The 25970-nt window shown below is 35.7% G+C and overlaps 1 protein-coding gene and 1 non-coding gene across 2 annotated transcripts in view; one reads left to right on the forward strand and one right to left on the reverse strand.

Moving 5' to 3' along the window:
* Window positions 1–1845: 1845 nt before the first annotated feature.
* MIR166F (microRNA MIR166f) lies at window positions 1846–1945 on the forward strand. Its single transcript, NR_127758.1, has one exon. It is a non-coding gene; the product is annotated as a microRNA MIR166f (primary transcript).
* An 8735-nt stretch (window positions 1946–10680) lies between these two features.
* LOC100259340 (ultraviolet-B receptor UVR8) overlaps window positions 10681–25970 on the reverse strand; it is a 34711-nt gene continuing 19421 nt past the window's right edge. Inside the window, exons 11-15 of the mRNA XM_002273037.4 lie at window positions 14128–14182; window positions 13983–14049; window positions 13563–13599; window positions 11617–11696; window positions 10681–11201 (exon numbers count right to left, since the gene is read on the reverse strand). Coding sequence (XP_002273073.1) covers window positions 11076–11201; window positions 11617–11696; window positions 13563–13599; window positions 13983–14049; window positions 14128–14182 — 365 coding nt within the window. The 3' untranslated portion in view covers window positions 10681–11075. The remainder of the gene's footprint in view (window positions 11202–11616; window positions 11697–13562; window positions 13600–13982; window positions 14050–14127; window positions 14183–25970) is intronic.

The raw sequence follows: 25970 nt of genomic DNA on the forward strand, positions 1-25970 counted from the left end.
AATTATATTTGATTTTTTTATATATTTCATCATAAATTAAATAAAAGAAATTTATTATTATTTTTTTCCTTTCCTAGTTAATACACTTTTGTTTTAGTTTTTTAAAACCTAACACACTATATAGTTCTAAGGGTTTTTTAAGTGGGAATTGAGTGGAAAAATGTTCCAGTTTGATTTGATAACTGTTTTTTAGATTTTTTTTTAAATTAAAAAAAATATGCTTAACAACTAGAAAATTGTTTTCTATTTTTTATTCTTAAAAATAGAAAATAAGATTTTTTTTAAAACATCGTTTTATTATTTTTACTTATTTTAGAACTATTTAAAAAAATAATTATACAATCATGTATAATGATTAAAAATTATTTTTAAAATATATTTAAAAATATTAAAAATGGGTTAATAATATTTCAGGCTTACAAACAAATTTTTGTTTTATAAAATATTATATAGTAATTTTAAAAAACTATTTTTAAAAATGATTTAAAAAATAGTTACCAAATAAAGTCTTCACAACTTCATTAATTGTATTTTATGCATAAAGAATGTTAATCTTACAAGTTTCTGTGCATACCCTTTATGGAGTGCATGCATTGAAATGGGGAAAAAAGTTATTAATTAGGGCACGAAAGTGAACAATTAAGTAATTTTAATTAAATTTATAAATAAAGATTGTTAGAATAAATTGAAGGAAAATTAATTAGAATTTATGATTAGAATAATACTTGTTGGATGATTCTTTTAATTTTTTTTTGTAAAAATTTATTTATATTTATATTTAATATTAATTGATTCTTTATAAAAACGTTTTTGATAAAAATGCAATTAAAAAATATTTATAATAAAAATGTTTTTATCAAAATTACTCCTAAATTTTAAATAGTTAAATAATGCATCAAAATCAAACTTATTTTATGGAAGGAATATGTTGAAAATTTTGAAATATGGAAGGCATTGTGGGTGGACCAAATATTTCCCAAAAAAAAGAAAAAAAACATAGATTTTTAAAAATTAAATTAATTTTTTTTTTTTTTAAAAAAAAAAAAAAGGAGAAGAAGGGGGGTGGGGGGAGAAAAAGTAGGGAAGGGACAGGGATGAGATGGGAATGGGCGTGCGGGTAAAGAATAGTACAGGGGGAGTTGAAAGTAGAGGTGGGAAAAGCTAAAAATAATAAGGTAATGATGATAGAATCTCATTTATGGCTTCTTTTTCCGCTCTGTCTTCTATTTTTAAATATTCAATTTGTCTTCATCTTCACTCTCTCCTACATGTCACCGCCACAACTCTATTCAATCAAAATTATTATCATGCCCATAATTAATCCCACCAAATCAAAACTAATTTTAATTTCTTTATATTAAATAATATTTTAAAAATAATTATTATTTTAATATTTTTGAAAATATTAGTTAAAAGCATAGATTAAACCTATCATTTTTAGACATATAAGTTGAAATAATATTGGGCAATTTAATAAAAATAGAAGATTATTTAAGAAAAAAAAATTGAAAAAAAAAAACATTTGCATTTGTCTTCTTGTATTTGACTCTACTCCAAACTGGTTGTAGCAGGTAGCAGGTGGGTTGGTTCACCTACACCAGCAGGTCACAACAAAATAAATAAATAAATAAATAAATAAAAAGTTATGACTCTGATGACTGATAGCTAGATGACCTGGGAAATGATAAAAAAAAAAAGGTAATAAAGAAAAAAAAGTGTAGTGTTATTTTCTCCACTTTAAATATACCCCAAAACTACAACCCATCTCTCCTGAATCAAAAGCACAATCAGAGTGTTGTGTTGTGCTGTGTGTGGTGTAGGGTTTGTTCATTGACTCGTTATAGATGTAGTTGTGGGGAATGTTGGCTGGCTCGAGGCTTTCTTGAGTGATTTTATGTATACCTCAAAAAGCTTCGGACCAGGCTTCATTCCCCTCAACACACTTCCAATAATGCAATACTAGCACCCTCCTCCTCCTCTTCTTCATCTTCCCCGCGTGAAGGTTGGGTTGAGAGGAATGTTGTCTGGCTCGAGGTATCATTTATTTTTCTTTTCTTTTCTTCGGGTTTTTGTTGGATTGAATTTAACCCCCAAATGAAAGAAAGAAAGAAGAAGAAATATAAGGTGATGAGTGATTCTCGGACCAGGCTTCATTCCCCTCAACCGGCATTTGCTCTATAAGCTTGCTGCTCTCATGCATACTTCTCTTGGGTTTGGTAAGCTTTTCTTCTTCAAATCATCTCCTTTTTTTCTTCTTCTTATTATATATGGGAGATATGGGATGGGCATTCTTTTTTTTTCTTTTTTTTTCTCCTTTTCTTTTCAAGCCTAAGATTTATACTTTATTTTTTGCTTTTTTTTTTTTAAAAAAAAATTGGAATTAGATGTTAACATGCATTAATGCATGTATTTTTCATATGTATATATACATATATTTTAATTTAATGGACATTTCTAATGTTGATTTCATGTTGACAAGATAGCATTTGAACTGCAAAAGGCTACCAGTAGGTAGATGTGAGACATGCACTAGTCTACAAGCTAAGTCTAGGGTTTTTATTTTTCGGGTTTTCTAGCAAATAGTAACATCCTCTTTGTTGTCAGCTTTTTCAAATTTAACCATTTCCCATCCTTAACCATTTAAGAAAAATGATTTGTTCTATAATAATCAGTTTCTGCGGTCTGCTTCTTGGATAGTTTCAAAACCTTGAGGAGTAAGTTTTGTGGGTATTGTTTAATTTTTACCCTTTTTTTCAAAAAAGAAAAAGAAGAAGAAGGGTTTTGTAGTTTTGAATTGTGGAGTCATGGGGTTGGTGTATCATCCCAAAAAGAAAAAATGAAAAAAAAAAAAAAAGAGAAAAGAAAGGAAAATGAAGGTGCATGGGGAAGTGAGGAAAGGAAAGTGTAGAATTAATGGGAAGTTTTTGTTTTGTTTTGTTTTGGTTTGTAGTGTGAAGAGTGATGTGAGGAATTAATTGAAGGCAGTGAAGTTGCTGAGATATGAATGGAAGAGATGCCATGTTAGCAGTTAACGAGAAAGAAGCCATTTTCTCTCCCTTACTATATCCATCTTACATCATTTTTCATGTTTCAAAATACCCCATCCCAGATAGTTAGAGAAAGACTACTAGACAGTACACAGGAAGAGAAAGAGACCCAGATAGAGAGAGAGAGAGACTCAGATAGAGATAGAGGGAGAGGGAGAGAGAAAGCCAGATAGAAGGAGCGGGAGAGAGAGGGACCGGAGAGAGAGAGAGCATATATCATGTGATGCAAACTATAAGGAGACTGCATACTATCTGATGCAAACTAGAGAGAGAGAGAGAGAGAGAGGGGAGGAATACACATTATGTGATGCAAACCAGAGAGAGAGAGGGAGGCATGCATTTATGAAGCTTTTAAAATGTTGGAAAAGCAGTTTCCGTCCTTGGAAAAGCTCGGACCAGCAATGCCACCGGCCCCTCCCTCTTCTTTCTCCCCCGTCCATGGACTCGCTCAGCAGTACAATACAGATTTTTCAAGCTTTCGAAAAGGCAACATCAACAGTAAAGTGTGTAAACACGCACTGAGGAAGAGAGAGAGAGGAGTAAATGACGACTATCTGACGTTTCTTGGGAAATGGAACGAGAGAGAGAGAGAGAGAAGAGAGGCACGAGAAAAGCGAGACAGCATCACACACCTCTCTCTCCTCTCTCTTTTGATATTTTTCTCTCCCTTTTCAGCAGTGTATTAATTGTTATTAACTTCTCCTTCAGTGCGCCTATGCATGAAAAACTCGTCCTCTCTCTCTCCCTCATCAATTCCAACATACTAAATATCATCCCATTCATTCATTCATTCATGCACCACCACCCCTCCTGTATTCAAACTTGTTAAACAAGTCACTCATCCTGAGTGCAATAAATTAATTATTGTTCTCATATATATATATATATATATACACTGCAATCATCTTGAATAACATCACAGCACTGCAATCTCTGAATGGTTTTCTAAGGAATTGTAAGCGATTATTTCTTGTGTCTTTCGTACAAGCAAGAAGTTATTACTTTGTGTCTTTTAGTTTACATCCTTGCAAATATACTTTCGGTCTAAAAATTCGTCATAAATCATACAGATAAATGATGAAACTCTTTTTATAACACTAATTTGAACCATGAGATATGTCTGTAAATCAAAGGTCCAAGTGCTTACCAAACCTATATTGTAAATATAGAATTAAATAATCCAAATGAAGTAGTAGAGATTAGAGTGCACATGATTCCAAATAGAACTTAGAAATTAACACTTTGGTACGTACTTCCTTTTGCAGGACGACAGAAAGGAGAGATGACATGACATGTGTGACAAGTAGATGAGTTGTTGTTAGGGTTGTTTGAACTGTCAAAATTTGTTTGATATCGTGGGATGAAGAAGACGGGCCCCTGTTCGTATCTTGTCTATCCTATCAATCCAAATTTGCTTTTTGTCCAATGTTCAAAACTTTGTTCTTCAAATAATTTCATCTTCTTCCTCATTCCTTCCATTTGTACGTATGACCAAACAATAAGCTTTGTTTGGGGTTGAAGTCAACTAATCATATTTGCCTTACCAAAACATTTCTCAACAAAAAAAATTGGAAAATGCTGGAATATGAAAATGTTATTGTTGAATCCAGTCATTGATAGAAATGGCAAAAGGAAAAAAAAAAAAAAATTGAATATCAGTACCCGCCAAATAAAGCGTATAAAGTCCATGATGATTAAGAAAATAATTCTGGTAAAGAATGATCTTTCTAGTACTTTGACCTTTCTCACACACCAGGCTCAGAATTTAAAGTGCCAATTGCTGGGTGTCTTCTTGTATAATCTTATAACTGGGTAGCTGGGTCATCCTCTATGGTTCAGAAATATCATCCCTTGCCATTCAAGAAATGCATGTAAGGTAGCTAAAGGCGTAAGTGATCCAGTTACCAGCCATCCAAATACTTTAACAGTTGGATGGCCAACTATTTTTTTTGGCCATCAATATCATATTTCAGGGCCCAGGAAGTTTGACAAGATCCAGAGCCAACGATACCTGATCAACAAAAGACAATCTTTCATTTGAAACAAGGATTTAATACACATACAAAAGGAAGAGCAGCTCAAATCACCACGATATAGAGATAATAACATTAGCTACTCTGTAATATAAATGGGGAAGACTAGTTAAGCCCAGAGTTTAAGTTTAAAGTTAGATCCTTAAGAGACTCATTTGTAGTTCTAAAACACTTTTGAAGCTCAAGCCTGGGGGTTGCCCTGAGGAGAGGGCGCGTCAATGCACAAACAGGAGGGTAGGTGGTATAGGATTCACGTACTAAGATGTGAAACTTTTGTGATGGAAGCATATATGTTTTCTGAAGTCTTTCTATTTTTTCCTTGAATTAAGTATAAGGAATATGAAGTCTCGGAGGGGAATGTAATCGGTCATTATTCTAAAAAACAAAGAAAAGTGAAAGGAATTTTTCCAAATTTTCTCTTCACAACAAGGACTATTTCAAGCATTGGAAGATTAGATTTGAGGAGTCAACATTGTAGCGTCTTCCAGTCCCTCTATCGCTGCATATTGATCTAGAGGTTAACAATCTGCCACCATCTTGTTACAACACTTGGTCTACATCATATTGGTATTAGATCGAAAAGGTCTCAATATTGGGAAGGTGTGGTTACAAGGAATGAACGTGGACATAGAGAACGTAGGGATGGGAATTATGTCATGATAGAGATGTTTCAAGAGCTGCAGGAGCAAATCCAACAACTTGCTGCTGCATTTGAACAAGTGATTAGTAATCGTGGCAATGGTCGTAATCGTGGCCCAGATCATCCAAGGGAAGAGAAAGTGACAGCTCTTTCGATGACAGAGCGAACAATGTAAGGAGACTAATGCAACAAAATATGAGACCTCAATGGAGGGAAGATTGTATTGTACGAGCTCTACAAAATTCAAATGAGTATGATGTGCTAGTTCAAATTTCAGAATTTGATGGTGGGATGGAATCAAAAGAGTTGTTGGACTGGTTTGACAATATTGGAAGTTATTTTGATTGGAAAGAAGTGCCAAAAGAGAGGAAGTTAAGCTTGTTAGAGCTAAGTTGAGACGAGCAACTTTTACTTGGTGGAAACATTATCAAAATGATAGAGAAATGAGGGGTAAAGGAAAAAAAAAAGAAAAAAAGAAAAAAAGAAAAAGGAAATTGGAGTAAGGTGAAAGATAAGCTGAAAGCAAAATATTTGCCTTGAGACTATGAGCAAACATTGTATCAAAGGGTGTAGAATTTGCGGCAACATGACAAGATTATGAAGAAGTATACACAAGAGTTCCATCAGTTGACATTGAGAAGCAACTTGTTTGAAATAAAAAACCAGGAAGTTAGTTATTATATCAATGGTCTCAGATTGGCCATCCAAGATCAAGTGAGCCTCCAACTTCCATATAATGTCATTGATACTTATCAGCTTACTTTTAAAGTTGAAGCCCATTTAATCGAGGTTCTTCCAAGAAATTTGGACTTGAATGTAGTAGTGCAACAACTCGCAAAACAAATAATATTAACCAAGGATGACAAAGAACAACCGCCTAAAAAACATGTGGAAAAACCTTTCAAACATACAACAATGCTCAAGGAAAAAATTTGATGAAGTGCTACAAATGTGTAGAGTTTGGACATCGATCTAATAAATATCCAAAGAGAAAACTTTATGTTCAAGTTAATTTTGCAGAAGATCAAGAGGAAGAAAGAAAACTTTGTAATTGAAGAGGAGGAAAAGCAACCTGGGAAAAGTGAAGCCGTTGGTGATAAAGAAGGGAGGATTGAAGGTGACATGGTGGTGATGTGCTGGTTGTTCGACGGTCCAGGCTTGCTCCACCTGTTCAAGAAAAGGATAATTAGCTTCCCAAAAATATCTTTAGAACAAGTTGTACCTCAGGAGGTGAACTTTGTAATTTGATTATTGATAGTGGAAGCAGTAAAAACCTAGTTTCGCAAAAGATGATAGACAAACTAAAACTGACAATGGTGAAGCATCCACAACCATATCACATTATTTGGTTCAACAAAGGAAATGAAGTACTTACGTCATCAAAGTGCCTTGTGAACTTTTCAATTGGGGATTCTCTTAAAGACAATGGATGCATGCCACATTCTTCTAGGTCGTCCATGACAATTTGATGGTAAAACAGTCTACCATGGTGACGAGAATACCTTTTTTTTTTCTTTTTTCTTTTTTGCTTAGGAAAGAAGAAGTTTGTGTTGAAACCAATGAGAGATTAGGTGTGTGGACTTATGATGATACTTACTGTTTATTGTGAAATTTTGATTTGTAAAAAAGTTGAAGTAATCACTTTTTTTATTTTTTATTTTTTAAAAATTGAGAAATAAAAATCCTAGGAGTGACTCTTTTTAAAAGAAAACGTATTTGTGAAAAATCGAGTCTAGATCTAGGTCAGGTTACTTAATGGGAATGTATAATAAGGTAGCATCACTCTAATCCCTAAAGAGATCGTTATTAAACAAGTGGGGGAACTAAGATAATTGACTAATAAACTAATGAATACTAAGAGACAATAAGAACTATATACAACAAGGCAATGGTAATAACATATGAAAGCATAGCATGTAGATCAAAGTAATAACTTAAGAAAAGGAAAGAAGCGTACCTCAATTATGCCCAAAGTAGGGCAAGCCGCTTACATTACAAAGAGGGTTAACTCACAATCAAAATGAGAGATATAAAATCATAACAAGGGCTATACAACATATATACAACTCAAATCAAGAAGTTATGCCTAAACTAGCATTAAAGTAAGCTAAGATACATTAAACATGCATAGGGTTTAGAACTAACAGGAAGTATGCAATCTCAAGATAAATCCAAGTAAAATAGATAATAGAGAGATATGATACAAGAGAAGGTTTGTTTAACATATACAAATGCTTATAATATAAATCAAGGGTTAACGAAAGCCAAAAACATGCAAAAGTAGGTTGAATTAACAAGTTTATAGACATATAGAGAAGCTGAACAACACATAGGTACTTAAAAAATAAATTTAAAATGATTTTTTAAAAGAAGTAAGAGCCACTCAAGCAGAGTGTTCAAGCGGTCTAAATCCACTCAAGTAGTCATGATAGTCTTGTCAAGTTTAGAAACGAATTTTGAATGAATTTCACTCAAACTCTATTTTGGAAACTTAAGATACCAAGACTTTTTTGGTATTTGCCTATAAATACCTCATTATAACCCCTCGAGGATTAGAGATCGGAGATTAGAATGATCATAGAGATCTCAGAGAGAGTTGAGAGACCTCTTATTCTTGAAAAACCATTAGTCATTGCTATTTTCATAGCAATCACAATAGCATTATAGGTTTGTCTAACCCATTTTCCTTCATTGTTGAGATATATTGTGTACCTCTTTGAGATTTAGTGTAATATTAATTTCTTTTTCACAATATTCATATCTAATGTGATTATTTGAGGTCTTTAAGGTTAATTTCATGTGTTGGTTTATGTTAAGTCAACATCCTTTTGCTTGAATAGGTTGTGGTTGTTCTTGTTGTTGTATGCACAATTCTCGAACTCTAGTTCGCATAAAATAAAATAATGCTCATCATTTGATGCAAATGATGTGATTATAATTTTCAAAGCACTAACGACACATGAAAAGGTTTAAGAATTCAAGAAAAGTGGACAAATCAAGGTCAAATAAAAGACGTTTTATTAATTAGTTAGAGTGTGTTTGACACTGATTTTATGAAGTATTTATATTTAAAAAATTTTATCTTTTCAGTATTAAAAATGTTAAAAACGTTTTCTAAAATTACTATCAAACACATTCTTAGTTTTACCTTAAACTTCACGACAAACCATTCTAAGCTACAAAATATTGTTACTTCAGCATAAGGGACCAAAAAGACTTAACTATTAGATTTTTTAAACATCGTTTCCATCTCATTCAAATTTAGGATGTCTTTTTTATGCCGAAAACTTTTCATCATACACATAACAATCAAGAATAGGAATAAATTCCTTCTAATTTCATGTAGTTCCTCCCCACTCTCTTCATTATTCTCATTTCCATTCTAAACTAGAGAAAGAAAAACAATTTATAAAGAAAATACATGAATGACAAACAATATTATGTAATTTTGTTTTGTTTAAGAGGAGATTTTTCGTTTCTTTACTAAGAAAAATTATAGAAAAGAAGATAAAATAAGTTTATATTCATTATTCTTAGTGGATGTTTAGTAAATCAATTTAATATCTTAAACTTAATAACTTAATTTAAGTCATTAAACAAATTAAGTATATTTGGTAAAATAACTTAATGGTATGATTTAAAGTAAAAACACAACTTTAATTAATAATAAGTAAACACAATTAACTTATTCTTAAGTCTATAACTTTATTTTCTTTTTTTATTCTCATTTTTTTTAATTATCTCCATTGTTACTTCACGACCTCCATTGTTACTCGACCTTTTTCATCCTAGTTACAATTTATAAGGATAAATATGTCAATATGATGATTTAGAATAAATTTTATTAAACAAACATAATATTTAAAGTAAGAATTAAATAATAAGTTTTTAGTTAACAATTTAAACATAATCTAACTTAAAATCAATTTAAATTATTAAATAATAAGTATTAAGTTTTACCAAACACCTCCTTAAAGTTTCTTTTTTTTTTTGTTATAAAAAATAGGTGTTTTGTATTTAATTACTGATAAAACATATAATAGCCAAAGAAGGTTTGATTTATTTTTTATTTTATCATTTAAGCAAAATTTGATGATGAGAAATAGAGGATCTTTTTGTTTAAAAAAAAAAAAAGAGAAAGTAGAGGAATTGGAAAAAAAAATTCTTTTAATTCATGTTAATATAAAGTATCCAATATAAAGAAATGGATTAAAAAAATAAATATTAAGTTATTCCAATATAAATAAATTTTTAAAAACTCATTTTCCATTCTCCATGTGATAAAATTGAAAGGATGCAGCCATTCCCAATCTCAATAATTTCCTCACATAAATTCTAACTCGCATGGGATAAAATGTCACTATCATACCCATATGGGAGACCTTGAAATAAGGCCCACGATCGAAAGTCAAACTAAAAATTAAGGGATTTTCCTACAACCCAAACAAGTGTAGCTTAATCATCAAGAAATCTCATGTTATATAAGATGAAAATTGGGCTCATATTTCCCAAGAAGCAAACAACCCTCCAAGAGAGTTTGAACAATCTTGGTAATAGAAGATGAATGAGTCCAAGGAAGTGGGCTGGTATTCATCAATGTTGAAAGCCTTGTTTCTTGCTTCCATGTCCATGGTAAAGGCCAAAAAGTGAAAGGTTCAAGGAGATACAATTACAAAAGAAAGATACAAATTGAAGAGAATTAAAAATTTATTATCTTCCACCACTCTCATTTTTAAAAGAATTACATAATCTCTTATTTATACTCACACTAAACCAAATAGAAACTCCTAATAACAAGATACAGAAACCTTGTATAACTTGATTTGTAACCCCAATTTTTTAAGAGAAGAAAACATATCTATGAATCATCATGCAAAATTCAACACCTTATCAACTGCAACTCTAACTTGGAGAACCCAATTTTTTAATAAATGTAGGTCTCCATACAAGAACTCTAGCATGATTTACAACAATTTCTTTCATAAACTGCAAGTACAGTACATCGAATGAACGAAACGTCCCTTACAATTATACAATAATCGACAAATCTGTGTTTGATTACATTCGGGTACTTATAGCTGCTCTTTGTTTTACAAGGATGTCATTTGTTTCTGCAACTGTATCATGGGAACTCCATCCATGGTTCCCTTGCATGATTCAAAAACTTATTGCATATACATCAGATATACCTTTATTTGCAGCAAATGTACAAGGTATAGAGATATTATTTCTGATTTGATGAATATGGGTATATAAATAAGAAAAAGATGATGATATAAAAGAATGAATGGGGACGTAAAACCGCTTCTATGAAATATGAACGAAGTATATGGTGTCTTGTTGGTAAGGTGTGGCCTAAGCTTCGATGTATTCAAGTATGGCACCTGTGTGGTTGAATCCACATGATACTTGCAGTGCTCTCACACTCTCTTCAAATTCGACCATTTTGGGTTTAATGTGGTCTACATCGCTTCCCTGACCCTGCATGGAACAGCAAATATCTAGTTTAGTTTAAGTACTTGGCAGACTGTATAGAAAAAAGTAAAAAATGCATGAAATGAAAGAGATGAAAACAAAAATATTTAGATGCACCTTGAATTAAGAAAAGAAGATAAATAATTGAGAAATTATAATGCCATCGTGCCCATCATGTAATGAATTTGTACAATGTCAAAGCAGCTGTATCATTATACCAATCAATCAGGTATGTACAGGTAGTATTTTGACATCATCATCATAACAACGAACGGTGTAGACTGAAAGGCTATTCTTGAGTTAACTAAGACAGTTTTGAAACTGAAAATGATTATTAATGCAGTCATGCTCTTTAGTTTTACACATTAACTAGTTAGGAGGATGCAATTTTGAATATTATATAAGAGTGATGGAAGCAAACCAGCTGCCCGCCAGAAGAATGTCCATCATCAGAAAATGTTCCATATGAACCTCCCCAGCCCCATGTGAAGACATTGCCTTCTGTTTGTCAGAAAACCAAATTAATGTTATTTGACTTGAATGGTTGTAGAGGAGTACTTTGTATAACACAATTAACTGATTAAGTAATGGTGTGAATCATAAAGTATGACATTGAAAATGGACGATGAAGCTAATCATTTGAAATAATGAAAGCATTAACTAGTACATATTTCAGAACAACCAGAACTATACCAAAATAAAATTATTATATAACATGAAAATGGAAGTTTGTATTTTGGTGGGTACTTTAGATTTTTGAGAGGAGCACAAGTTTTAACCCAAATGGGAAAGCAAGATGCAAAACAGTGAGCACTCTTAACATGCAAACTGATGAGCAGAGCAGGGGATTCTATGGAGCTGAGCAATGTTTTCACAGAGCACTTTGCACTTAGATTGCAAGCATCATCTGCATAGACACCTTGATCTAATCTGATGTCGATTCCTTAATCATGCAAGTGTAATCTGGCATGTCTTGCCAAATCCACTTGGAAGGAGTGGGCCAAACTATGGAATGGCATGCATAAGCACAATCAATAGCATGATGATCCATACAATCAAAAGGATGTTGCAGGAACAAAAGAAGCAGCTTAGTGTCCACATGTGATTGGATGGAAATAAATTAGGCAAGTTCACTTGCAAAATTCAGCTTTGAAATTAAAAAAACAGTACATATAAGACAAAAAATTGGCAAGGATGCTTTCTCAAGAATCAAGAGTCATTGACAGTCCTCTCTTATCATTGAATCTGATAACAGCATAATGAGGGTTACTGTTGCTGGAGCACTCAACTCCTCTTGGAATTGGTGTTCTTGCTTAAGGGAGATTGAGAACTCTTTAGACAAGGAATCAAATTTCTTTCAACATGACTTTAGATAGAGCACAGTGTGGGCCTATATGGTACAGGATGGAGCAATATGTTGACCACTGACCACTATGGACTGTGATAAGAAAGAAAGCTTCTCTTCTTTATTGAAATTAAACTGGTACATCATAACAAAATGCTCTAGTCCTTGCTCATTTGGACTTCTAAATTTATGCTTAGAGGTTCCTTGACACTTTCTCTCATCTCATCTCAACCCACTCCTATTTTCCCTGCCAGCTTTTATTTTATTTTAGTTTTGTTGTTCATTTCTCAGTATTTTTTTAGGCACCAAGATTTTGCTCCTCCATACATTCGCTCACCACGTGGAAAAAACATCTGCAACCAGACCTGTGTCAACTTGGACATTGCTTCCCTAGTCTTTGGAAGCTCTGACCTCTAAATTAGGGTACCAAGCCACCACGTCTAAACTAGGTTTCGGTCCTACTACTCCTGGTATACAAATGGGAGCACTTTAGATACTCCTGTCCCATTCAAGTTAGGCCACTTGAAGAATTTCATTTTCCTCCTCCCATTTATAGCCCCATAAAACAACTTAAGAGTTGCAATAATTCCTACATAATAGATTTAGGAGCTTCATGACATACGAATGGAGAGTTATTTTTATCCCACATTACTTGTTCAGGTAGGCATGAAGTTAGGGATAGATGATGACTCCTTAATTATGCTTAAACTTGTTTTACAAGCTCCAACTTTCTAAAGTTTAATAATTTGAATTCTAGTGTCATGCATGAGTTAGCTAAACATGAAAATTTCAGCAACAGCCCTTTCAAAACATGGGTTACGAGTTACGACACATTATAGTTTCATTCACATGAACACACATGCATATCTTCGTACACTGCACTTTTAACAAAGAATATCACAAATAGGACTATGCAAATATAAATACATAAAGATCTAAGCATTTTATGAATCCTGAAAAAGGTGAATAAGTACTGCACATGAAACTGCACCTCTATGATTAATTCCAAAACAAATCCTTACCAGAAATTGCAGCTGTATGTTTCCAGCCACAAGATACCTGCAAATTCAAATATCAAAGATATAATAAATATGAAACTGATGTAAGAATTCAAATTTTAGGTCATGGTATGATTTTGTTTTCCTTTCTTGCTTTAATCATAAGCAAGCAAGGGAATACAAACAGTAAAAGAGCATCAAATCAAGATCCAGTTATTTTCAATAATGAAATTTAATACCCATGACATGGAATTTTATCAAACAAGTTGGGAGTACAGGAGTTTTTGGGTTATAATTCTCTTTCAAAGTCCATTTGCATCCTTTCTATGTAATCCTGTATCTGATGGAAGGACCTCACAACCTTCCTTCTATATAAGATTCCTCTATCTATATTATTTCGTTCTTCTTATTAAAAAAACCAATAAAAGAAATGATAGTACAGACCTGGGAAACAGGATTTTTTGAGAATGGGCCTTCAATTCTTTCAGGAAAATGGATGGTTTCCATAAAGCTGAAAACAAAAGATGGATCAACCAATGAAGATATCAAAATTCTATGAGATCAGATCGTGGGAATGCATGGAACATACCCCATACCAAGACAACCATTCTCATTTGAACCCCAAGTGAACAGTTCACCACTACCTATGCAAGAGATGGTAAAAGCAAATGTTAAAACACTATGATTGAATTTTAAATAGAAAATGGAGATTATAGAAGACATAAAATGATGAAAATGCCAGACCATTACAATAAAAGACAGGAAACTATAACACAGGGATACGAGAAAATATGGTGCATGTTTGATATGATCATTTTTTCCTCCTACCTCTTCTCAAATCCATTTTTTTTATTGTTATTCACAAACAACCCTCCTGACCATGTCAATGAAAAATAAGTTGTATGATGCAATTATTTCAATCATAGGATCATCACATTCATATTTTTTAACCAGCATAGCCAGAAGTGAAAGTTGTGAGTCAAACACGGTTGGCCATGTTGTGAGTGGCTAACATATGTGTAAAATTCCCATATATAATATAAATAAACCACGGAGAGAACTTCATTGCCTTGTATTTTCCTATATCATTTCCTCTTTGATTAACCAAACCACCAAATCAATCAATTATCTCATAGGATAGGAAGGTGACAGAAGTGAGAGCCTTTGTTGAGGGAAGACAAATTTTGGATGTAGTTATAGTGGCAAATGGAGTGGTGGATGAGAAAAGACATTTTAGAGAGAAAGGAGTTGTCTTTAAGATTGATTTTGAAAAAGCTTATGATAATCTGAAATAGGGGCCTTTTGGATCATGCATTAGAGAGGAAAGGTTTTAGTTGAAGATGGAGATCATGGATTTGTGGGTGCATTTCAACAATCAATTTTATAGTACTAATAAATGGGTGCGCCAAAGGATGACTCGAGGCATCTAAGGGCTTAAGGCAATGTGACCCCTTCTCCCTACTTTATTTTACCATTGTCGTAGACTTGTTAAGTAATTCATGTTGAGAGCAGAAGGGAATTGTTGGAAAGTTAGTTTGGTTAGACTAGTTCAAATGGGACTCAAATTTTAGAATGGATAGGTTCCTTGATTTGAGGAATTATTTGAATTCTAGTTTTTTTTTTGTATGTAGTCAAAGTTTTATTCAAATTAGGATTAGAATCAGATTTGTTTTTCAGTTCCTTATTTTTAGCCTAGGAATTATCTATCTGCTGGTTATTTAAACGGATGTAGCCTATGTTCTAAAAGATAAGAGCAATAAAATAAAAGTTCATCCAAAAAAACCTTCCACAATTTTATGGTATCAGAGCCAGAGACAAAAAAAGGAGAGTAGAAGGATGGTGAAGACTGCTATGACCGGCGCAATTCACAGGGAGGAATCTGATGCCTCACTTGGACTTCACAGCTACAAGTTCCATCAACAAATCCAAGCAATACAGAGAACCCAACCCTGCAAATTACGATCTATAAATTAAATGGACATAATTTTCTTCAATTGTCGCAATCGATGAAGTTGTTCATCAAAGGAAAAGGAAAGTTGGGCTATCTCACAGGTGCCAACAAAGCACTCAAGCCAGAAAATCCTGCGAACCAAACCTGGGATTCGGTAATGGCCTGGTCAATCAACTCCATGGAGGCAGCTATTGGGCAGACCTACCTCTTTCTTCCTACCGCCAAGGACCTATGGGATGCAGTCCAAAAGACTTATTCAGATCTAGGTAACGCTGCTCAAATGTTTGAAATTAAGACTAAGTTGAAAGGTATTAAACAGGGTAGTTATAGTGTTACACAATACTATAAATTTTAGAAAAGGGGTGATCGTCCTTGGTGTGACCACTGTCGGAAACGAGGCCACACAAGAGATACGTGCTGGAAAATCCATGGGAAGCCGCCTACTAGGAGAAACCCGAGACCTGACCGCAATTCCAAAGCATACCATAGTGAATCCGAGAACCTTAATAACCAAACAACCACTTCACCATTCACCAAGGAGCAGTTAGAGGTCTTGCAACATCTCCTTAATCCACCAACTGCATCCGCTTTTGTCTCAGGTTCACCAAAGGCTGATCCCTCACCATCTTGCTCTCTAGCACAATCAGGTAGAAGTCAATACCCATTCAGTGCCTTAGCCAATTTTTATAAACCGTGGATCATTGAATCTGAAGCTACAGATCACATGATAGGGTCATCCACTTCATTTACAACATATGTACCATGTGCTGGTAATATGAAAGTCCAAATTGCGGATGGGTCATATACCCCAATCGCTGGAAAAGGAACCATCTCCTTGACAAAAACTTTTTCTCTTGAATTAGTCTCAATTCTGTAACTAAATTTTCTTCTACTAGTGTTGTTTTTTAGGACTTAGTCCACTCCCAGCAACCAGTCTGATGTCTACTCAAATCTCTCCATCCATTCTTTTCGTTCAGTCGAACCCAACAATAGTTCCAATATATGACAGATTGTCAAATGCAGGGGGAGATAAAGCATTGCCAACAACAGCCCAGTCTACACCACAGTTCAAAGTCTACTCAAGGAGGTGTATAGTATCTGATACACTCATGCCTTGCCATGAAGCCACATCGGAGATAATGCCTGAATCAGATTTGGATAATTCTTCATCCCCTTCACATTCCTCATTTCCTGTAGACCTAGTGCCTAGTGACTTAGATCTCCCGATAGCACTTAGGAAAGGTGTTAGATCCCGTACCATTCATCCCATATCTAATTTTGTCTCTTATCATAGATTATCCTCATCTTTTTCTGTTTTTACCTCTCACCTTTCTTCCATAGAAATTCCAAAAAATGTACAGGAAGCATTTGGTGATCCAAGATGGAAAGCAACGGTTGTGGAGAAAGTCAAAGCTTTGGAAAAAAATGGAACGTCGGAACTTGTTACCTTACCGAAAGGTAAAAGAACCATGGGATGTAAATGGGTCTTTCCACTAAAATACAAATCTAATGGCTCAGTGGAACGGTACAAGGCAAGATTGGTTGCTAAGGATTTACTCAGACTTATGGGATAGATTACCAGGAGGCTTTTGCACCGGTGGCAAAACTGAACACAATCCAAATTCTTCTTTCTCTGACTGCAAACTATGATTGGCCTCTTTAGCAGTTGGACATAAAACATGCTTTTCTCAACGAGGAATTAGAGGAGGAGGTTTACATGGATGTATCACCAGGACTTGAACAAGGAAGCTCCAATAAAGTTTGTCAATTGAAGAAAGCTCTCTATGATCTCAAACAATCACCCCAGGCATGGTTCGAAAGACTCTCAAGAATAGTAAAACGATATGGCTATCTTTAAGGACATTAAGATCATACCATACTTTACAAATCTACTAATGAGGGTAAAATAATTGTTCTCATAGTTTATGTTGATGATATGATTTTAACAGGCAATGATCATGTAGAAATTGAAGCGTTGAAGAAGATCCTAGCTAAGGAGTTTGAGGTGAAGGACCTTGGTGCACCAAGGTATTTTCTAGGGATGGAGATTGCTAGAAATAAAAATGGAATCTCTGTTTCTCAAAGAAAGTACACTTTAGACTTACTCAAGGAAACAAGGATGCTTGGTTACAAGCCCAGAGACATTCCGATTAATTCAAGACACAAGATAGACCCAGCTAAAAAAGGGGATCCAGTTGACAAAGGAAGATACCAACGGCTGGTTGGAAAGCTCATCTACCTCTCTCACACTAGGCCGGATATTGCTTTTGCAGTAAGTAGAGTCAGTCAGTACATGCATTCTCTATATGAAGCACACATGAATGTTGTCTATAAAATACTGCAATATCTCAAAGAAACCCCAGGAAAAGGACTTCACTTTGGAAAGCACGACCAATTCAAAATAGAGGCCTTCATGGATGCAGATTAGGCGGGGTCTATAGAAGATAGGAGGTCAACATCTGGTTGGCTACTGTACATTTGTGTTTGGAAATCTCATCACATGGAGAAGTAAAAAATAAAACATGGTGGTGAGAAGTAGTGCTGAAGCTGAGTTTAAATCGATAGCTCATGGAATTTGTGAAGTCTTGTGGATCAAGAGAGTATTAAAAGAACTAAAGATTACAATTCATTCCCTAGCTATGATGTATTGAAACAACAAGGCAGCTATAAGCATCTCCCACAATCCAATCCACCATGATCAAACAAAACATGTTGAGGTGGACCGACATTTCATCAAGGAAAAAATTGAGCAAGGGGAAATATGCATGACATCTGTGTCATCCAAAAGCCAGATAGCTGATGTTTTAACTAAAGGGATCCCAAGAGAAGACATTGAAAATTATGTGGACAAGTTGGGTATGATAGACATCTATGCCCCAACTTGAGGGGGAGTGTTGGAAAGTTAGTTTGGTTAGACTAGTTCAAATTGGACTCAAATTTTAGAATGGATAGGTTCCTTGATTTGAGGACTTTTAGAATGCATAGGTTCCTTGATTTGAGGAATTATTTGAATTCTAGTTTTTTTTTTTTGTACGTAGTCAAAGTTTTATTCAGATTAGGATTAGAATCAAATTTGTTTTTTAGTTTCCTTATTTTTAGCATAGGAGTTATCTATCTGTTGGTTATTTAAACGGATGTAGCCTATGTTCTAAAAGATAGAGCAATAAAATAAAAGTTTATCCAAAAAAACCTTTCACGGTTTTAGGAATCTTAGTGGGCTTTGCGTTAGGTAGAAATAGGATAAGGGTGACACATTATAGTTTGCTGATGATACAATATTCTTCTCAAGAACCAAAGAGGAGAACCTATATAGTCTTAAATTAATCTTGTTGGTTTATGGACACATTTCTAGGCTCAAGGTAAACTTTAATAAGGGCACCTTATCAAGTATCAATATTAGTCAGAGTTGAGCCTTTGAATTGGCTACATTTTTAGACTACAAGATGCCGGATTGGCCCCTCTTACCTAGGTCTTCCTTTAGGAAGGAATCCTAGATCAATACCTTTTTAGGACCTAGTTATGGAGAGGATTGCACATCAATTCGATGGTTGAAAGAAATCCAACTTGTCTTTAGGTGCTAGAATCACTTTAATGTAGTCATGTTAATCCCTTATCCTCTTCTATTTTCTATCTTTGTTCAAAACCTCGATTACAGTAAGCTCCAGGATTAGGGGATTGTTAAGAGAATTTATTCTATCAAGGGTTAAAGAAGGGAGGAGAGATCCTTTTGGGTTGGAACCAGGTGTATAAGCCCAAGAGGGAAGGGAGTTTAGGCATTAGGAGAATATCCTTAAGAAATAGAGCCTTTATAGGAAGTGGTTGAGGAGGTTCCTAAAGAAGAATGATGTTTTATGAAACAAGATCATCTTGAGCATCTATAGGTCAAAATCTAATGGATGGGATTCCAACCGTGTTGTTAGGTGGTCACATAAATGCCCTTGCAAGGCTACTACACAAACATTCCAAAACTTCTTTTGTTTCACTCATAATTCTATGGGTGATGGATGGTATTAAAATTCATTTTTTTGGGAGGATCTTTGGTTAGCAAACAATTTCCAAACATCTATATAGTGGTGAGATTGAGAAACCCTGTTATTTTCTTAGTACTAGTTTCCTTCTCGTCTATATCTTGGAACTTTAATTTTTGTCTTAACCTCTTAGAGCAAGAAATTGAGGAACTAGCTCATCTAATGTTTGCTTTGGTTCATGTTATTTTATTTTATTAGAACTTTAGTTGATGTTTATTTGTCATCCACTTTTCTTGACATGAGAGTTTGGTCCTTGACATCCTTAGGATCATTCTTAGTTTGCTCCTTCTTTAATGCTATCTCTACTTTGATCAACTCAATTCCTTTTATTTCTACAAATTTCAATTGGAAATCCAAAGTTCCGTAAGAAGTGAAGGCCTTTGCATGACTTGTGGCTTATAGGAAGGTCAATACCAATGGCTAACTCCAATGGAGAAGACCATAAAAAGCTCTTAGCCTAGAATGGTGTGTTATGTGTAGGAGTGGTGAATCCATCAACCATGTTTTCTTATATTGCCCTATAGCATTGATATCATGGTGTAGATTGTTTCAACTAACAAGAATTGATTAGGTTCCACCCAGGAAAGTGGAAGAGATGTTGATTATATCTTTTTAGAGGTTTTGGGGGACTTTTTCGAGGTAAGACTCTTTGGCACATTGCCAGCCTCATTTTGATTTGACCCATTTAGCAAGCAAGGAATGCAAGGATCTTTTAGGATAGGTGAAGGACTCCAAAAGTAATTTGGGACTTATTTTATTTCTCTTTGTTGAAAGAGAGAGAGAGAGAGAGAAAACTTTAATTCTCATTCATATGATTAACTTCTTACAATAGAGAAATATATATACAAGGCTAGGTTGAACTAACTACCATATATGTGACTTATATTAAGAAAGGAAATAAAGATTGTACACTATAAATACATTATATTCAACACTCCCCCTCAAGCTGGAGCATATATGTCATATGCACCAAGCTTGTTACAAATGTATTTAATCCTAGGACCTCTGAGAGATTTAGTGAAGATGTTTGCTAGTTGATCATTTGAATTAACAAAACTTGTAGCAACACACCCTGATGCGATCTTCTCTCTAATGAAGTGACAATCAACTTCAATATGCTTGGTCCTTTCATGAAAGACTGGATTGGATGCAATATGTAATGCGGCCTGATTGTCACAGACTAGCTTTATTTGTTCATCTTTTCCAAATCTCAATTCCTGAAGGAGTTGCCTCAACCATATGAGTTCACATGTTGCCAAAGTCATAGCTCGATACTCAGTTTCAGCGCTTGATCTGGTCACTACATCTTGTTTCTTACTCTTCTAAGATATTAAGTTACATCTAATAAAAACACAATACCCTAAGGTGGAACGCCTATCTGAGGGTGAACCAGCCCAGTTTGCATCTGTGTAACCAACAATTTGGGTATGACCCCTGTCTTCATACAACATACCTTGGTCTGATGTTCCTTTAATATATCGAAGAATGCGGATCACAACATCCCAATGGTTGTCACATGGTGACTGTAGAAATTGACTAACCACTCTCACAGGAAAAGAGATGTCTGGCTGAGTGATGGTGAGGTAGTTCAGTTTGCCTACAAGTCGTCGATATCTCCCAGGATCTCTTAGAGGTTCCCCTTATCCTGGTACAAGTTTGACATTTGGATCCATAAGAGTGTCAACAGGTTTACATTCTAACATACCTGTTTCTTCCAAGATGTCTAAGGCATACTTCCTTTGTGACATGACCATACCTGAATTGGATTGAGCTATTTCAAGTCCCAGAAAGTACTTGAGTTTGCCCAAGTCTTTGGTTTGAAAGTGGTTGAAAAAGTCTTACTTTAGTCTTTGGATACCCTCCTGATCACTGTCTGTAATGACAATGTCATCCACATAAACTACCAAATAGATGCACTGGCTCGAAGAGTTATGATGATAGAAAACCGAATGATTTGCTTCACTCCGAAGCATTCCAAACTCTTGAACAACTGAACTAAAACGCCCAAACCATACCCGAGAAGACTGTTTCAAGTCATATAGAGAGCGGCGTAACTTGCACACTAAACCAGACTCCCCCTGAGCAACAAAACTAGGTGGTTGTTCCATATACACTTCCTCGAGAAGTTCACCATGAAGGAAAACATTCTTAATATCCAATTGATAAAGAGGCCAATGACACATAGCTACCATGGAGAGAAATAAGTGAATAGAAGCAATCTTGGCAACAGGAAAGAAAGTGTCACCAAAGTCACAACCATAAATCTGAGTATAACCTTTAGCAACCAAGCGGGCCTTAAGGAAATCAACCTGACCATCAAGACCAACTTTAACAGTGTAGACCCAACGACATCCAATTGTAGATTTACCAGGAGGTAAAGAAACAAGATCCCATGTGCCATTGGAGTGCAGAGCAGCCATTTCATTAACCATTGCCTATTGCCACCCAGGATGAGAAAGTGCCTCACTAGTGCTCTTAGGAAGAGAACAGAGGATAAAGTAGAGACAAAGGCAGAATAGGATGAAGATAATCGATGGTAGCTTAAAAAATTATAAATAGGATGAGGATTACGAGTAGATCAATTACCTTTCTGAAGAGCAATAGGCAAATGGTCAGTAGATGACAGGGCCGGGATAGGAGAAATCGGTGGGACAGGAAGTGAGTCATCAGGTACCTCAGCTGAACAGAGAGGAGGAGCAACAACATGATGTCGACGATGATAAACCTAAAGAGGACGAGAGAGCGCATCTGAAGGGGGGGATATATAGGGAAGTGGCAATACTTCAGAAATGGGAAGAGATTCAGAGGATGAGAAGAATGGAGAGTCCTCAAAGAAGGTGACATCAGCAGATAGAAAATAACGATGAGTGTCCGGGAAATAACAACGATAGCCCTTCTGAAGTCGAGAGTATCCTAAGAAGATGCATTTCGTAGCCTTGGCGGAGGGCTTGTCTTGTCCAAGTGTGAGAGTATGAACAAAACAAGTACAGCCAAAGACACGAGGAGGAAGGAAATAAAGAGGTTGGGTAGGAAAAAGGAGGGAATGAGGGATTTGGTCATGTAATATAGATGAGGGCATACGATTAATCAAGTAACAAGCTGTAAGAACAAAATCCCCCCAAAAACGAAAAAGAACATGACTATGGAGAAGAAGGGTACGAGTTGTCTCAACAAGATGTCGATTCTTACGTTCAAAAACCCCATTTTGTTGAAGAGTATGAGCACAAGATGACTGATGGAGGATCCCATGTTGGGACATAAAAGAAGTAAAGGGTGTAGAAAAATATTCCCGAGCATTGTCACTGCGTAACACTCGAATAGAAACATTGAATTGTGTTTGGATTTCAGCATAAAATTTCTGAAAAATGGAGAATAACTCAGCTCAATTTTTCATTAAAAATAACCAAGTACATCTTGAATAGTCATCAATGAAAGTGACAAAATATTGAAATCCTAAAGTAGACGCAGTCCGACACGGACCCCAAACATCAGTGTGGACAAGTTCAAAAGGAGACTTCGCTCGATTATTGAAACGCTTTGGGAACGAGACACGAGTATGTTTCCCAAGCTGACATGACTCACACGCAAGCGACGACAAAGTGGAGAAACGAGGGACCATCTTCTCGAACTTGGAGAGACTAAGATGACCCAGACGACTGTGAATGAGAAGAGGAGTATCGGTGGAAATGCAAGCTGCAGGAGAAGAAGGTGATGTGAGGTGATAGAGGCCTTGAGACTCACGCCCTATGCCAATCGTCTTCCCCGTACTCCGGTCCTGTAAGATCACAAATTTATCAGAAAAAGTGATAGAACAGTTAAGAGTGCGAGTTATTTTGCTGATGGAAATAAGATTAAAAGGACACTCAGGGGCATAAAGGATAGAATGGAAAGGTAGGGAAGGGAGAGGATGAGCCAAACCAATACCTTTAGCCATAGTTTGGGAACCATTAGCTAAAGTAACAGTAGGTAAGGTAGAGGTAATAGTAATAGAGGAGAAAAAGTGTTTATTACCAGAGATATGATCAGATGCTCCAGAATCTAGAATCCATGGGCCAAGAGAAGGAGACTAAGTAAAACAGACAGAAACATTACCGGTCTGGGCAACAGAAGCAACAGAAACTGATGTGGCTGCCTGATAACGGAGATAGGCATCATAATCACTACCAGTAAGGGTGATACTCTGAGATGTGGAGCTCGCAGCGGAGTCAGGTCGAAATAGCAGAGGATCAGAGGACTGAGCAATGTGGGCAGTGCGATGAGGCCGTCCATGTAACTGATAGCAACTATCTCAAGTGTGACCAAGCTTATTACAATAGGTGCACTGAGGACGTTGTCCTCGACCCCGATTGCTACTACGTCTTCCTCGAGAGTTAGTCTGAGAGGCTAACACAGATGAATCTGAAGGACCCTCAGTCGACAAGGTCTGAGTAGAGGAGAGGCGTAAGAGACGAGCGAACACATCATCCAATGATGGCACTGATGGACTAGCAAGAATCTGATTTCGGATAGACTCAAGATCTGGACGGAGGCCAGTGAGGGTTAACACCATAAAGAACTTGTCAGTCTGTATTTGTTGAGCTTCAGCACCATTAGTGAAGGACATCAAAGTTAAGAACTCCTCCTTAAGAGACACAATCCGGCCAATATAAGTAAACAGATCCATGTCCTGCTGTCTCACATGAACAATATCAGAAACCACCTTATAAAATCGTTGAATATCATTCGTGTATAATCCTGTAGCTTGAGTCCAAAATTTAAAGCAAAGATGATTTAAAATTTTGGGATCAACAGATTGCCATAATACGTTGCATAATTGTGCATCGATTTTCTTCCATTGCACTTTGTCAACATCAGGTATAGCATCCTCAGGTGTAACAAGATGATCCTCATAACCTTGTCCTATAAACCAGAGTTCCACGGATGCTAACTAGGAGAGATAATTCTCACTACCAATCAATTTTTCCAATGTGATAGTAGGAGATCCAGAGATGACAGATGTAAAAATAGGATTTTTAGTCGTCATATCCACTTCACCTGAGATTGAATCACGTTTGGATCGAAGAGAGCCCTAAAAGGAGGTCGGATCACAGCTGTGGAAGAAAAACTTGGTATGTCAGGACCCAAACAAAGGAGAAAAGTGACTGGAGATGAAGAAGAGGCCTTCCCAAGGGGCACACAGGTCTCGGCCAAGGAAGGGAGCTGTCGTCGAAGGTCGAAGGAGGCTGAAAGAAGACCCGCGGAGGCTGAAATGCCAAAAAAATGGAAAAGCAGGGTTCGGAGAGGACTGAAGGAGGCTTAGAAGTGCAAGACGGCGCCGAACGAGCCTACTGGTAGAAGCTTGGCACCAGAAAGTGGGTCACGCGCCCTCACGCGTCGACGCGTGGAATTCAGGCCGCCGGAGAAAAACGACTTGTGGATTGGTTTTTGGCTCAGGTGCTTTGAGAAAAGTTGCAAATCTCCTCTTTGCGCTCCTGATAATGTAGTCGGTGTCGGAAAATATCGTCGGAAAAAAAGTCGCCAGAAAATATCTTCGGAAAAATGTTGACGGTGATAAGGGTTTTCTGACCACGATATGGTTGACCAGAAAGCTTTAGGAGATGGAAAAGGTGACCTGAATGAAACACGGTCACTGGACGAATTTCCAGAATTAATTACATGGGTAAACCAGAAAGAATAAAGTTTTCTCCCTTGGCTCTGATACCATGTTGAAAGAGAGAGAGAGAAAACTTTAATTCTCATTCATATGATTAACTTCTTACAATAGAGAAATATATATACAAGGCTAGGTTGAACTAACTACCATATATGTGACCTATATTAAGAAAGGAAAGAAAGATTGTACACTATAAATACATTATATTCAACACTCTTCTTCACCATAGGCTTCTACTAGTAAAGTTTTTGCAGACATTCCTCTGAGCCTCATTCTACTTTATTGGAACCTAGTTTGTAGAACCACAAGATTGACTAAGCAGATGCCCATTGAATGGATGCCACCTCTAGTAGGCTTTGTTAAGCTAAATTTTGATGGATGTTCTTTAGGCAACTCAAGGCAGTTAGGGGTTGGAGGGTTGCTTAGAGATCACTATCGCAGTGCATTAAGAGCATTCTCTAAACCTGCAAGTTGAGGTTTAGCCTTTGAGGTAGGAATTCCATCCCTTCTAGAACGGTTAGTACAAGCCAAAGCTCTTAGTTTCTCCAATTTTCTAGTAGAAGGTGATTCTGCTTGTGTCATATCATGGGTGACTAAGAAAGAAAGAGGACCATGAAAGTTTGATGGGTGGTTGCATCAAATTATTGACTTTTCATCAAAGGTAGTATGTTCCTTCTCTTAGGCTCCTTGCTTAGGCAATCATGTTGCAAATGCATTAGCATAACTTGAAGTTAGACATATGATTTCTTTGTAGGAGATTTTATACCGATGTGAATTATAGTTAGATTTGATCTTTTGAA

Source organism: Vitis vinifera, chromosome 7, assembly GCF_030704535.1.
Source record: "Vitis vinifera cultivar Pinot Noir 40024 chromosome 7, ASM3070453v1".
NCBI classification, from domain to species: domain Eukaryota; kingdom Viridiplantae; phylum Streptophyta; class Magnoliopsida; order Vitales; family Vitaceae; genus Vitis; species Vitis vinifera.